At 39.2% G+C, this 15854-nt stretch overlaps 1 protein-coding gene across 1 annotated transcript in view; it reads left to right on the forward strand.

Moving 5' to 3' along the window:
- LRRIQ4 (leucine-rich repeats and IQ motif containing 4) overlaps positions 1-15261 on the forward strand; it is a 20402-nt gene extending 5141 nt beyond the window's left edge. Inside the window, exons 3-8 of the mRNA XM_010835279.1 lie at positions 8-109; positions 5416-5589; positions 6817-6955; positions 8445-8641; positions 14000-14131; positions 15211-15261. Coding sequence (XP_010833581.1) covers positions 8-109; positions 5416-5589; positions 6817-6955; positions 8445-8641; positions 14000-14131; positions 15211-15261 — 795 coding nt within the window. The remainder of the gene's footprint in view (positions 1-7; positions 110-5415; positions 5590-6816; positions 6956-8444; positions 8642-13999; positions 14132-15210) is intronic.
- Positions 15262-15854: the final 593 nt, after the last annotated feature.

Below are 15854 nucleotides of genomic sequence, written 5' to 3' on the forward strand. Positions count from 1 at the left end.
CCTGCAGTTTCTCGACCTCAGCCAGAACTTTCTGGAACATTGTCCGTTGCAGATCTGTTCGCTGAAGAACCTGGAAGTCTTGGCCCTGGATGATAATAAAATATGCCAGGTACTGATTCCTTTCCTGGCTGTCACTATGCTGCCTGGCCCTACATTGGTGTGGTTCCGTGTCTAAACATCAGAAAATTCGAGCTGAGTTTATGAGTGAAAATCGGGATTGACAGATCTCTCCAACAAGGTCATCATGTTACTTTTCCCGCCTGAATAGCAGTAGTAATCGTAATGGTAGCTGATGTTTATTTGCAGTATGTAGGTGCCAGTCACTGGGCTAAATGTTTTTTGTGTATTATCACATTTAATCCTCACAATGACTTTTTTAAAATTTAAATAGTCTTTCTTTCTTAGGATAGTTTCAGATTTATAGTAAAATTGAGAACATATTTCAGAGAACTTTCATACATTCCACACTGAGATTCCCCAACAATTAACATCTTAGATTACTATGGTACATTTGTTACAATTAATAAACCAATATTGATACACTTTTATTCACTGAAGTCCATAATTTATCCATGTTTCCTTAGTTTTGATCTAATCTTTCTCCGTTCAGGATCCCATCCAGGTTTCTACATTACGTTTAGTTTTTGCACCTCCTTAGCTCTTCTTGGCTATGAGAGTTTTTCAGGCTTTCCTTGTATCTGATGACCTTGCCAGTACATCTCAAAACTGTAGGATTTGAGGATGTAGGATGCCCCCACTATTGGAATTTGTTTGATTTTTTTCTCATAAGACTGGAGTTATTGGTTATTGGGAGGAAATTAATTTATACATTTGTAATACAGTTATATTGTCTTGTTACACTCTGCTTTCCTTCCTGAGATCCTCTGACTTCCTGCATGATTTTTTTCTTAAATTGCATACATTACTCACAATGATTTTCTGATGTGAGTGATTATCCTCAATGATATAGGAGGAGAGTGAGGCATGGGGCTTTTAATGTGTCAAGGCCACACACCTGTGTGTGATAGAGTCAGAATACCAATCCATAGCATTGGACTGCAGGGTTCATCTTCCAGAGTTCTGACACATGCAACCTTAGGCCCTAATGTTCCAAAATCAGATATCTGCAAAACCAGATCAGTCCCCAGAGAAGCTCTCCCATATGTGTGCAGGGTGGTGTGTTCAGACATTCATCATAGTATTGTTGATAATCATGGCTTATGGGCAATAATGTGAATGTCAGTTGGGAGAGGAATTTGCAAGTAAATTGTGATATATTTATAAAATGGAATACTATACAATAATTTAAGTGAACTGGAGCTATATGTGTCAATGTGGATAGATCTCAAAACTGTGATGTTTATTAAAAGTAAAACACCTAATTACAGAATATTATGCCACATAGAAATCTTTAATCACACAAAACTACATACACAACATATAAAACATATTTTATGTCCCCTGCATTGCAAGGAAGATTCTTAACCTATGGACCACCAGGAAAGCCCCTTATTGTTTTTTAATATTTGAAAATTTGAAAGAACAGAGTTCTGTTAAAAGCAAAAGACTATTCTGGAGAGAAAGAATAGAAGGTTTAGAAACCAACAACGCTAACCAAATATCATGTCTGTTTTTCCTGGTTGTGAACAACACTCTTAATGTGTATCTCATACATTATAAAAGTCGTAGCTTTAAAGTTGTTTTTTGTGGGTTTTTTTTTTAATCTTTTACTTGATTTTCAACTTTTAGAACTTTGGGATTTTTTGTTTTGTTTTCCTCATTGTTAGAGAGTTTCAAAACTGGAAGTAAACATTTTGATGCTGACTTTAAGATTTAGGAAGAGGATCTAGTACTTAATTTCGACTTATTATAGGTAGCAACCCATCTTGGAGGATCTTAGAGGTTCTACGAGAAGGCCTCTGCCCATCCCCAACTCTTCTGCTGCCGATGTAAGAATTCCTGTTACAGTGAGCAAAGTCTGTCATTCCATAGTGGGAGTGAAAGTATCAGAATAGAAAGTGCCCTTGGGAAGTATAACAGAGTTCACTTAAATCCTATTGAGTCATGAATGATACCTAATCCTCTCCTGTGACTTTTTAAGAGGTCAGGGTGGAGGAGAGAATCACACACAGATGTGTGTGTGTGATTAGCAAAGATTCAGTTCAGTTCAGTCGCTCAGTCGTGTCCGACTCTTTGCAACCCCATGAACCGCAGCATGCCAGGCCTCCCTGTCCATCACCAAAGATTTCAGTTCAGTTCAGTCTCTCAGTCGTGTCTGACTCTTTGCGACCCCAGGAATCGCAGCACGACAGGCCTCCCTGTCCATCACCAACTCCCGGAGTTCACTCAGACTCACATCCATTAAGTCAGTGATGCCATCCAGCCATCTCATTCTCTGTCATCCCCTTCTTCTCCTGCCCCCAATCCCTCCCAGCATCAGAGCCTTTTCCAATGAGTCAGCTCTTCGCATGAGGTGGCCAAAGTACTGGAGTTTCAGCTTTAGCATCATTCCTTCCAAAGAAATCCCAGGGCTGATCTCCTTCAGAATGGACTGGTTGGATCTCCTTGCAGTCCAAGGGACTCTCAAGAGTCTTCTCCAACACCACAGTTCAAAGATTAGCCTCATCCACTACCAAGCTTTACTGCAAGTCAGACTGCACCGAAACGTGGATATGTTCAGTGTTACTATGTTGAACATGGAAATTTCCATGTACCAGCATTTATGATTCTTCAGTTCTTATGATGGTATTACTGTGTTTTTTGTCTTCCTTTCTAAATTTCCTATTATTCCAGTCACTCTAGGAACCTCCCAATCATTTCTCTCTCTAATGACATGTGACCTTTAAGCCAGCTTCTTCTCTCTCTCTCTCACCAGCCTGGTAGGCTGTAGTCCATGAGGTCGCTAAGAGTCGGGCATGACTGAGCGACTTCACTTTCACTTTTTACTTTCTCTCTCCCACCCCAATTTACCTCATGGACTTTTGGCACTTGAAGCCTAGCCAGTAGCTTTTTCTTGCCTAGGTGGAGACAAAAATAGCTGACTTTTCATGTAAACCTACATGGATTTTATGTGTATGGTCCATTCCTATTGTTGACTGCAAAAGTGATGGACAACCTAAAAGTTGAGTACTGTGTTTTATTTGGTGGACAGAACTGAGGACTTAAGCCCAGAAAGCAGCCTCTCAGATAGCTCAGAGGGACTGCTCCACCGAGATAAGGGAGGAGCCAGGATATGTAGGACTTTTCGCAACAAAGAACACGTAGTCAAAACTTCATATGATTTAACTGTTAATTAAAGAAATTAATTCACAAATTCTGACTTCCCTGGTAGTTTAGTGGCTAAGATCCTGTGTTCCCAATGCAGGGGGCCCAGGTTCAATCCCTGATTGGGGAACTAGATCCCACATGCCACAACTAAGACCAGGTACAGTCAAGAAACAAAAACAAAACAAAAACATTCATCCCTAAAGAAAACCAAATTCTCAAGTTAATGAATTCAGTACTTTTCTATATATGGGAAGATGCAAGAGTCTGGGTTCATGGAAATCATGTATTTCAATGACTTCATTGAAATCATTCTTTTGATATGAGCCTTAGCTATCTAAGGCCAGTATTCTGTTCTTCCCATCCTGAGTTCCCTCAGGGTTCATGGTACAGTGGTTGCAGTGGCTCAACGGTTGCTACATCCTTTGTTTACTGATTTGGCAGGCAACACTTTACATGCACACAATTAAGGGAGAAAACTCAAGTTTCAGAATGGCTACGGCTCAGTTATACTGTCAGCAATAATTGTTCTCACCTGATTCTCTGCAGGCTTTCTGTACATCCAAATTTATTTCTGCTATAATATGACTATGATGGTATTAATTATTGGCTCTTGAATATCTTGGGAAAAAAATCTTTAGATATTCAGTGGGCTTTTGAAAAAGTAATGCTAAACCCATGAGCTAAGAATATAGCAGTACGAATGAAATGACTGGGTTATAATGAAGTGGTTAGGTTGATAAATCTTTCCCTGTTATTTAGGACTGCACTAAATGCAGACACTTTGCATTGAAGGGATCTAAGGGCCTGATGAAGAATTTTGAAATAGCAAAGAAGGAAAGCTTAAACATCAGTTTCTCTGGACATTGACTTGTTCTGAGTTTTCTTTTTCTAGATGTAAATAAAACTGAAAATGTTTTATAACTTTTTAAGAAAATAAGCCCTCACTTTACATAACAAAGAGGAAAATGCCTTATGGTTTATTCCAAGTGTTTGAAACTTTTGCCTATAGGTCAAAAGAAAGCCTACTATGGGGATAATCTATTCACTAATTATTTACCTATTCCACCCATCTAGGGAGAGGTTGGGTTGAGCTGAACTCTACTAACCATTCTCATGAAAAATAGAATGGCAGGTTAGGGAATGGGTGGAAGGAAAGCCAAGGTTTAAGCAGGGACCTATGAGGAAAGGTTGCCCAGTGAAGAATCAAGCCAGGTAACAGAAGTGGTTCAAAATGAATTAAGTTATTAACATTCAAGAGTTGGGCCTTTTTTTCCTACAAGAAAATAGGCATCTACATAACTTATTCAGTAGGGTGATTGTGTCATGTATTTAAAGAATGAGATTTTCCATGTGGTTCCAGAGGTCCAGCAAGAGGTCAATAGGGGATGTATTAGTGACACAGATTTTGACAGGAGAAGGAAATTGAGTATGTAGAAGGAAATCCAAGTGGTCTTTATCCAATGATCTTTTCATCCCAGGAGGTAGTGTTTAAGTAAGAGCTGGATGGCTAGCTATGGAACATATCCAACCACCATAGAAGAGGGTAAGAACAGGGACCTTTTTAAGGCCTTCCAACTCTGAAAGTCTAGGAATCTGTGCAATGCCTGCCTAATACCAGGGCACATAGCCTTGTGATTCACTGCAGGGAAGAAGATATGATTATAATGGTCTTCATTGTTTCCTTCCAACTGGTATTTTAACTAAGGTTTCAAAATTGCTGACCTAAAGCCTTTTAGGATGGATATTATGTCACTAAATTGATCAGTGCCAATAACTGAATTAATTATGAATATTATAGTTGCAATAGTATACTAATAAGCTTTGTACTTTTTCTTTCAGTAGTGTCAAGCATTTGCTATACCATAGTTGAAAAATTTGCAATAACATAGGTTAAAAATTGCTCTAACTTTATCCAGAGCATGCAAGTAAAGAGCACAGAGGTTGGGGGAAAAGTAGAACTCCAGACTTTTGATCTACAAGTACAAATACCATAGATGCAAACATATGGGCCAACTTTGCATCTGCCAGAGACGCTAAATTTCTCCCTTTTTAAAAAAAAAAATCTTCCTCAAAACTAAAAGCCCAGTTTATTTTCTTACTTTTAAAAATAATCCTGATCTGAAACTTATCTTTTTGAAATATTTCCAGTTACCTTCAGACTTCGGTTCACTTTCAAAACTGAAGATTCTTGGACTAACGGGAAATCAGTTCTCTTCATTTCCAAAAGAGATCCTTTCTTTAGCGTCTTTAGAGAAATTATACATTGGCCAAGATGAGGGAGCCAAGCTTACCCATCTGCCAGAATGCATTAAGAGACTACAGGTAAGCCTCCCCAAATGAGCAGGCAAAGAAGTATATGCCCACTGATTCCTTGGCTGATATGAGAAAACATGGTTGTATTCTCACAGGTTGCATGTGGAATCATCTATACTAGATTTCTAGCTCCCAACAAGTCATTATTACACTTTGAGGCTTCCACTGTCTTCCTGAACAACCACAGGATCCACACTTGAACATTTTATTGTGACTGGTCTTGTATATGTCAGGGCATACTCATTCCTTCTGTGTGGTTTGGCATGTTTTATTTGCAAAATTGAGCCATATCACTCTCCAATTAATTTCCACTTTTAAAAAGTATTCTCTGAAAGTTGTACTACTTTGAAGTTAAAGTGTCATATAGATGATGTGGCCAGGAATCTGCATTTTGCATGAGTCTGATTCCCCTTCCTGCATGGTGGAAAGCATATCATGGTTTATTTAACCATTGCAACAGGTTCATGCTGAAGATGGGTCCACAGAACTATGCTAAACCCCAGAAGAGCAACATAACATTATTCAAAGTAGCTATACCAATGTGTCTTTATGTATGCATGCTTTAAAGCATGATTTTTTCATGTTCCTGGTGCTACACTTTTAATAATAATAAAGTAGGTGTAAGCCACTACATAGCTCCCAGCCATGGACTGAGTGATGACATACACAGCGCGGGTACTTCTCACCTGTTCCTAATTCTTGGTTCCTTTGCTCTGTGTTCACAGAACTCCTTTCATCAATTTGCTCCTTATACGTGTCATGGCACACTCTCCAGAATTTTAGGGTGAAATGCAAACATTAAATTTTTACCCAGTGAATCTGAAAATAGTCAACCTGTTCTCTGTACATTTTGGCTACTTCCGCATGGGCAATGCTGGATTGATAACTGAGGCAATTGCAGTTCTATAGCAACTGCCACAGATAATTAACTATTAAAAGGGAACAAATTATATTTGTATTTAAATGATCCAAATTGTTTTTCTGCATTAAGTTATAGTGAAACAAATAAACACTAGATTCCCATGTTCTCTTTTCCCTACATACCTGGAACCATGACTAATGGCTTAACTCAAGAATAATTATATTTTTTTTGTTGATGATTCTTTAAATGTGTTTTCCCCTTAATCCAATCCTAATGAATAATATTCTCATTGAAAGAACATGGGAACTCATAGGTGATTCTAGTTACCATAATTCTTTTATTATGGTATGATAACATACTCTTCTGTTATTCAGAATCTTAAAGAGCTGTATATTGAGAACAATCATCTCGAATACCTGCCTGTATCCTTGGGATCAATGCCTAACTTGGAAATTCTTGATTGCCACTGCAATCTAATTAAGCAACTCCCAGATGCTATTTGCCAAGCACAAGGTGAGAAATCTTTGTAGATCTACAACCCAGTGGAGTTTGACTAGCATTTCCCATGATGGAAGGCATCCTTGTACTACTAAAGATCAGTCTGAATGTTGAGGAGACTTCTTTGGTGGCTCAGACGGTAAAAGCTTCTGCCTACAGTGCGGGAGACCTTGGTTCAATCCCTGGGTTGGAAAGATCCCCTGGAGAAGGAAATGGCTACCCACTCCAGTACTCCTGCCTGGAAAATCCCATGGACGGAGGAGCCTGGTAGGCTACAGTCCATGGGGTCACAAAGAGTCAGACATGACTGAGCAACTTCACTTTTCAATGTTGAGAGTTTAGACCTACCCCGTAATCTCCTTGCAGAGCTGCTTAGTTGGTGATATGGGGAAGGCGATGTACCTGATTGGTACAGCTAAAAGCCACACAAAGGCAGTTAGTTTATTGGGAATTGAAAAGAAAATATCAACTGCTTTGAAGATTGGTATTCATCCTCATAGCCATTATACTGTGAGCCAGAACTTACTGAATACCTATTATCTGCCAGAATTTGGGCTTGGGGATCCTGTAGTAAATTTGCATTAGATCACTAAGTCACTTATGAGAGAAAGGAAAAGGATTGACCCAGAGTAATAATATTAGCAAGGCAGTTGGGGCTGAGGGGGGTGGACCTATTTGATTGCCATGAAAAATCATACATCATTCATATTTGAATATGCAAAGATTTTCCACTAGGCTAAACCACTCTGTGTTTGTAAAATAACAGGTTTTTGCTGAGATCCTCCTAGAACCAGATTTTAAAAAATGTTTATTTGCCATATTGTGCTGAATCTTCAGGTTTATAGATATATTTTAAAACTGTGACTATTTTTTAATGAAAAAAAGATGAAGGAATATGAGTGGATTCTGTTGCCTACTCATGGGCCATTCCAAGATTGGCAGCAGGACTTCCCTAGTGGTCTAGTGGTTAAGAATCCACCTATCGATGCAAGAGTCACGGTATCAATTCCTGGTCTGGGAAGATCCCACAAGCAAGTAGGCCCATGTACCACAACTACTGAAACCCAAGCTCCCTACAGCCAGTGCTCTGCAGCAAGAGAAGACACTGCAAAGAGAAGCCCACGCCCCACAGCTAGGGTGTAGCTCCCACTTGTTGCAACAAGAGCAAGCCTACATGCAGCAACCAAGACCCGGCGCAGCAAAAGATAAATTCAAAAAAAAGCATGGCCACAGGGTTGGATCTGCGACACTCCTTAGTCATCTCCTGATTCTGTCCTTAATCTCTGGAGGAATGGAACAGTCTCAACATTTTTTAGTATTTACTATTTTCCTGTCTCTAACACTTATTTACACTGACTTCAACAACTCTGAGTTGTTATAAAACATTAAATTTTTTTGTTACATGGTCTAACAGGACATACACATTTCAAAGTGTTTGGACTAAGCAATGTATGCTTTAATTTTGCTAGTTTTTAAGACATTATTTTTTAAAAATTAATTTCAGCTTTGAAAGAATTACGGTTCGAGGACAACTTGATCACTTATCTTCCAGAGAATTTGGATAGTCTAGTGAATCTAGAAGTTCTGACACTAACGGGCAACCCCATGGAAGAACCCCCAATGTCGGTGTGTGCCAAAGGCACTGAAGCTGTGTGGGAATACCTTAGAGAAAGGAGAAATATGAAAGAATTGGCAACAAAGGTAAAATAAGCAACGATTTTGAATAACATATTCACAGTTGCTCGGAGTAGGGTATTGCTAAACTTTACAGATTATCCTATAGGGCTGCTCTTTGCACATCTACATTTTGAGAATTGTGATTCTTACTTATTGAATATTTTTACATCCCCAGGCCTAAGCAAGAGATTTTTAAACAAAAATCCTAGCATGTTTTTGTCTTTTCTGTTCCTTTTCTCTTTGTCAGATAAGAAGCCAACAAACAGGCAAAAGAAACCAAAACTTCAAACCCCTAAATGATCTAAAACTGTTGGACTAATCACTGGAGTGAAAGGCTTATGTTAACTCAGTCAGATAAGCCTGAAAAGTTAAAAATGAAAGCACTGTGGAGCACAGGTCTAGAGGCCAGACTTGTGCTCTGCCACCAACATAGCTTCAAAGGGTTAAGATCTTCATTGCCTACTAAGCCGGTGGAGACATAAGGATACCCCAGAGCCCAGGAATGTGTCCACTACAGTCAGTATTCAGTATTCTCCATTCAGCTGGTCCAGGCCTGCATCATCTCACACCCAGATGACTGCATTAGTCCTCCAACTAGTGTCCCTTGTTACTTGCCTGCTTCCCCTACCATATGTATTCTTCCACTGAGCAGTCAGACCTACGCTGTTGAAACCTAGGTCAAATCTTGCTGTACTTTGCTGAAATCAACAACTCTCCATTTTACCCCGAATAAAAATTAGTCTTTGGTTTGTAAGACTCTTTATCAATGGCCCTCAATCAAATCAGACCTAACACCCTCCCTTCTCTAATAAATATTATGTGAAACTTCCCTTACTCTTTTTAAATTTGACTCATAGATAACATAAACTACCACAAACATAATTTTAATAAATCAAAATAATGCCCAAACTGTAATACAAAAGAAAAGTAGTTTGTATTGAAATATTAATTTTAGTATGTATATACTCAGGGATGACTACACTGGAAGAATGAAATTACTTAACCATTTTTAGGATACTTCCTAGAAGTATTTTGAACAATGTGCCCTCTTGCACATTTTAAAATTGATATTAGACCTTTTAGTGTCATTAAGTTTAGTCATTGCAAAGGATTGACTTTGATATCAGTAAACATCAATTTACAAAATATTTGAACAAACTCTTATTTGACATGCAAAAATTTTGTCATTTATTTTTCTTCTTGAACATGTATTTCCATTCTACTTTCCCTTTAGAATTGACCTTAATATGTGTGTGTGTGTGTATATATATAATCTAAATAATTTACAGATCACCTTTCATATTTCTAGGCTACAAAAGTTTTATGTAAATTAAACTTTTTTTCTATGATCATAGCATTTTAACATTCTGGATTGAGTCTTTGTGCAATTAGTAGTAGTATAAAATTGACCAAAACAATATAAAATCTGGTATAAATTTTGATATTCAATTATTTGATATATAGGATTTTGGGAAAGATTTTTTTTCACATAGTTTATATATTGTTGTTGTTCAATTACTAAGTTGTGTCCACCTCTTTGTGACCCCCTGGACTGCAGCAAGGCAGGCTTCCCTGTCCTTTATTATCTCCGAGGGCTTGCTCAAATTCATGTCCATTGAGTTGGTGAAGCTATCTAACTTTCTCATCTTCTGCTGTCCTCTTCTCCTTTCGCCTTCCGTCTTTCCCAGCATCTGGGTCTTTTCCAGTGAGTCAGTTCTTCACATCAGGTGGCCAAAGTATTGGAGCTTCAGCTTCAGCATCAGTCCTTCCAGTGAATATTCAGGGTTTATTTCTTTTAGGATTAACTGGTTTGATCTCCTTGCAGTCCAAAGGACTTTTAAGAGTTTATATGTCCTTGCATAAATATTACTTATTGCTAGAATGAAATAGGGTTTGGCATCAGTTCCATTCCTATTTTTTATTTTACGGAAGAAATGCTGAGAAAGCTTGTTCAAATTCATAAGTTGACAAGGAAAAGAATGGAAAAAATTTGTTTGCCTGTATTGTTTTGCTTTAAATGGCAGTGCTTCACACATCTCTGAATTCCTTCCAGATATAGCCCCCAGAAATTAGATAGTAGGCTCTCAGCTGACCAATCAACTTCAATTTTCTTGAAGGCAAAGAGCTGGAAATCACCTCTCTTATAAAAGGATTGGTTATCCAGTCCTTAGAGCCAACATCAATACAACTGTTTTGAATTATCCCTTTTTCAGTGCCCCCAAGGTTTTTGGAGTCTTGGGCAACCCACCCTGGTCAGATTCAAATGGATGAGGGGCTGCCAAATGGGGAGTTGTGAAGGGGCAGTGGGACTCGAGGTGGGACTGGAAGGTCAGCAGTTGTGTTCCTTGTCAGACACATTTTAGGGAGGGGGACGGATGAGAGTTTAAGCTCTGGAAATGAGTTGCTTCTAACATATCCAAGCCTGCACAAGCTTGGAAAGTCTCTGTGGACCAAAGTAAGGGGCGCACAATTGAACTCTGTTGAATCTTAACACGCAAAAAGCCTTGTGAATTTCCAGAATCCCTCTCCTGGGCACTGCTGCTTCCCTGGAAAGTCACCACCTTAGCTGGTCTGCTGCTTTCAGGTTCCGTCTCATCCTTCCCATTTTCGCTCTACTTCAAGCCTCGTGCGTGCTTCTGCCTCTCTGTCCAGAGGTGCTTCCCCCCAGGTGTGGGCAAGACTGTGGCCCTCACTTAGTTCAGTCTCTTCAAATATCCATACACCTGTCCTCAAGCCCCCTTATATAAAACAGCATACCTCCACCCACCTCATTCATTCATTCATTCAACACAGTTACTGAGCTGCAACTATGTACCTGGCACCGTTCTAGGCACTGGAAATACATTACTGAACAAAATGGGCAAATATTTCTGTCCTCTATTGCTTAAAGCCTGATGTGGTGAGAGTAAGAACATGAAGTGTAACACATAATATATGTTAGAAAGTGATTTCTAAGTGATGTTAGAAAGTGATTATGTTGTTTCTAACATAATCATATGTTAGAAAGTGATTAAGTGGTATTGGAAAAAAGTTCAAGCTAAGGAGAACTGAGGTTGCCAAAAGTTGTGTGTGTGTATGTGTGTGTGTGTGAGTGTGTGTGTGTGTGTATTATAGGGATTTTATTTTATTTTATTTTTTGGTCAAAACATGTATTTAGATAGGAAAACCCTGGTAGGGTTCAGACTGCTCTTCCATTTCACTGGACTACGAAAGTAGCCACTTACTCTATTTAGTCTCCTTCCATCTGATCTTGCTCTGTTAGCTGCTGCTTCTTTTTATTTTTTTTTTAATTTTTATTTTATATTGGGGCCTAGTTGATTAATAATGTGTTGATCTCAGGTCTACAGCAAAGTGATTCAGTTATACATAAACATGTGTTAATATCCTTTTTCAAATTCTTTTCCCATTTAGGTTGTTACGTAACACTGAGCAGAGTTCCCTGTGCTATACAGTAGGTCCTTGTTGATTATCCATTTTAAATACGCAGTGTGTACACGCCAATCCCAAACTTCCAATCTATCTCTCCCCACAACCCTTCCCCTCTGGTAACCATAAGTTTGTTTTCTAAGTCTGGGAATCTATTTCTGTTTTGTAAATAAGCTCATTTGTATCTTAAAAAAAAAAAAAGAACTTTATAGAAGTTTCAGTTTAATGAGATGGTCAGTGTAGGATTCTTTGGGAAATTGACTGTCTCAAGCAACTATTACAATATATTACAATAGATCATAGACTGGGTGGCTTGAACAACAGAAATATATTTTCTCACATTCTGGAGGCTTGAAGTCCAGGATCGTGGTGCCAGTGTGGTGAGAGCTTCCCTTCCTGCCTCACAGTTGCTGCCATTTCACTGCATCCTCCTATGACAGAGAGAGCAAGCTGTCTGTCTCTTCTTGTAAGAGCACTGATTCCATCATGAGAACCTTACCCTTACGAGCTTATCTAAACCTCATTACCTTACAAGGCCCCGTCTCCAAATACCAACACATTAGGGTTTAAAACTTCAACACATGAATTGGGGGGAACATAACTCAGTTCATAGCAATGACAATCAAGCAGGTTATTGAAGAAGTGGAGGCACGAACCATCTGAATATTAGGAAGAGTGTTACAGGCAGAGAAAGCAGCAAAAGCCAAGGCCCTGAGCTGAGATGGTGCCTATGTGCATCTGAGCAACAAAGAGGCCTGCATGGCTGGAGCGAGTGAGCAAGGGGAGAGTGAAGAGGTCCGGAGGGTGGGGAAAGATCAATAGGGCTTTGTAAGCAAATGCAAGGACTTGAATTTTGGGTTTTTGTTTGTGTTTTTAAGAAGTGGATTTATTTAGAGAGATACACATTCCAGGTGGTGCAGTGGTAAAGAATCCATCTGCCAATGCAGGAGACGCAAGAGACAGGTTCAATCCCTGGGTTGGGAAGATCCCCTGGAGAAGAACACAGCAACCCACTCCATTATTCCTGCCTGGAGAATCCCGTGGACAGAGGAGCCTCGTGGGCTACAGTCCGTGGGGTTGCAAAGAGCTGGACAGGACTGAACTGACTGAGCACACACGTATACACATTCCACAGACAAAATGCTGTTGGTCTCAAAAGGTGAAAAGGACCTTGGGAGAAACACTCCACAGAGAAAGCATGGGCTGTCTCAGAAGGCAAGAGACCAGGACTTGAGTTTTATTCTGAGAGAAATGGGGAGCCACTGGCAGGTATGAAGAGTCTACTAGAGAAGGGATGTTCCTGAGTGGATATTAGGAAAGAAGATCTCAAGAACAAGTGAGGGCTGTATAGCACAGGGGACTCTGCTCAGTATTATGTGGCAGCCTGGGTAGGGGGGCATTTAGGGGAGAATGGATATCTGTATTTGTTTGGCTGAGTCCCTTCTTTGTTTACCTATAACTATCACAATAGTAATTGGCTATACCCCAATATAAAATAAGTTCAATTAAAAAAAAAAGAACAAGCGATGATTACCTGTAGGTAGGAGCACAGGTGGTCCCAGAACAAGAGAGAAGGCAGAATACAGGCACACCATTCCCCTTGCTGTGCACTGTTATCTCCGTGGCACTTGTCACCATCTGTCAGATTATACAGTCATGTGTTTCTTGTTTATCGTCTTTTCCCCTCACTGGAATGTGAGCTCCACCGACTAAGTGATACTGATAATTCAACTGCTGTTTCCCTAGAACCATGCCTGGCATGTAAGAGCACCAAATACTTCAAAAAAAGTCTTGGCCTGGATGACTGGCCAACTGAAAAAGAGAGAAGATAAGGTTTAGAGTTCTAGCTATATTCCATTCTCCGTATTTTGAAAATCACATATCGCATACCAGAACAAAGAGCTGTAACCATCCCCAGTCCATTGTGATGTGAGCTGATGCTGTTCTTATTTTCAGATTCAGGCTTGGTGGCGTGGAATGATGGTACGCAAAGGACTTGGGAGATTTGAAGAACTGCTAAAATTGCAAAAGAAGGGAAGGAATTCTCCAAAAGATAAGAAAGGAAAGAAAGATGTAAAAGGAAAACCTGTAAAGAAAAATAAATAATTCTATAAATGTACGAATTGAGGTAATGAAACCTGGTGGATTAAGAAGGCAAAATCTCTAGGAATTAGATGCCTATCATACAAAAATTACTCACAGAGTTACAGTTACATAGAAAAATAAAGATTCTTTTACTGAAATGTTTATGGATAAAATGCTTTGATGTCTGGGAATTGCTTCAGAATAATATCAGAGAGAGATAAGTGTAAATGATCCAAATGAACCAATATGTGTGCTTAGTCACTCAGTCACGTCTGACTCTTTATGACCCCATGGACTGTAGCCCACCAAGCTCCTCTGTCCGTGGGATTATTTTCCAGGCCAAAATACTGGAATGGGTTGCCATTTCCTTCTCCAGAGGATCTTCCCTACCCAGGGATCGAACCCAGGTCTCCTGCATTGCAGACAGATTCTTTACTGTCTGAGCCACCAGGGAAGCCCTAAAATGAACCAAGATCAGCCATAAATTGGTAATTGTAAAAGCATGTGATAGGTACATGGAGGTTCACTATACTATCATGTCTACCTTAAAAACTCTTAATTATGAAACAATTCATAGGACGTTCCAAAGAAATGTACAGAAAGGTCCACGCACCCTTCACCCTTCCTCAGTGCTGACATCCTGCATGACTATGGGAAGTACCATCCACAGAGCTTGTTCAGATTCCATCACTTATACACGCACTGGTCACTTGTGTGTGTGTGTGTGTGTGTGTGTGTGTGTGTGTAGTCCAGTGCAATTTTCTTACATGTAGCTTTTGTGTAGCCACCACCACGATCAAGATACAGAATTGTTCTATCACCACTTGGGCCATTACTCTCAGTCCCACCTACCACCTCTCTCCCTTCCAGCCCCTAACCTGTAGTTTTGTTATTTGAGGAGGCTCATATAAATGGAATCACATAGTAAGTAACATTTGGGGACCGGCCTTTTTATTTTGCATAATTCACTTCCAGCCCATCCAAGTGGTGCATGTAGCAATAGTTCATCCTTTCTGGTTGCTGAGCGGTATTGCATAGTTTGCTCATCATTCACCCATTGAAAGGTGTTTCTCTGTTTCCAGTTTTTGGCTGGTTTGAATAAAGTTGCTCCGAACATTTATTCAGAGAAATGAAGAATTATTACCTAAAACATCCCCATTTATACTAATCAAGACCCCCTCACCCTGATGACTTTTTCTTTTGGAATAATATTGATTTCAAATTCAACATGTCCTTCAAGCAATGATTATAATATGAATTATTAGTGTAGCAAGAAAAAAGCAAAACATAATCTGATTAGAATATATCAGAATAGAAATGTGTGAGCAGATCCCTCTGCCATGCAATGAATTTCATGCTCTAGTAAGAGAAAACCAGAAATTTCCCAAATCACGGACAGCAACACAGGAATTTTAATGAATTAAATAGATTTTATGAGGCAAATTCCATGTCAAAGAAATGCTCAGAAATATTAATAATATGTTAATTTGTTTATTTTAGCAACAAAATATTTTACTTTAACAAGGTATGTTTTTGTTACTGGGTGTTGAATTTTTGATCACTTTTAATGAAGATCTGTGTGTCATTGACCGTTATTTGTATTCATGGTTTGTATCTGAGATAAAAGGCAAGAGAACATAAAACAATAAACAACTGAAGGGCATACTTTCTGATGAAAATTACATTTCCATCAGACCACATTGAGACACATATAATGATAAAGATA

The sequence above is a fragment of the Bison bison genome, unplaced genomic scaffold (assembly GCF_000754665.1).
Source record: "Bison bison bison isolate TAMUID 2011002044 unplaced genomic scaffold, Bison_UMD1.0 scf7180017864040, whole genome shotgun sequence".
In the NCBI taxonomy this organism is placed as follows: domain Eukaryota; kingdom Metazoa; phylum Chordata; class Mammalia; order Artiodactyla; family Bovidae; genus Bison; species Bison bison.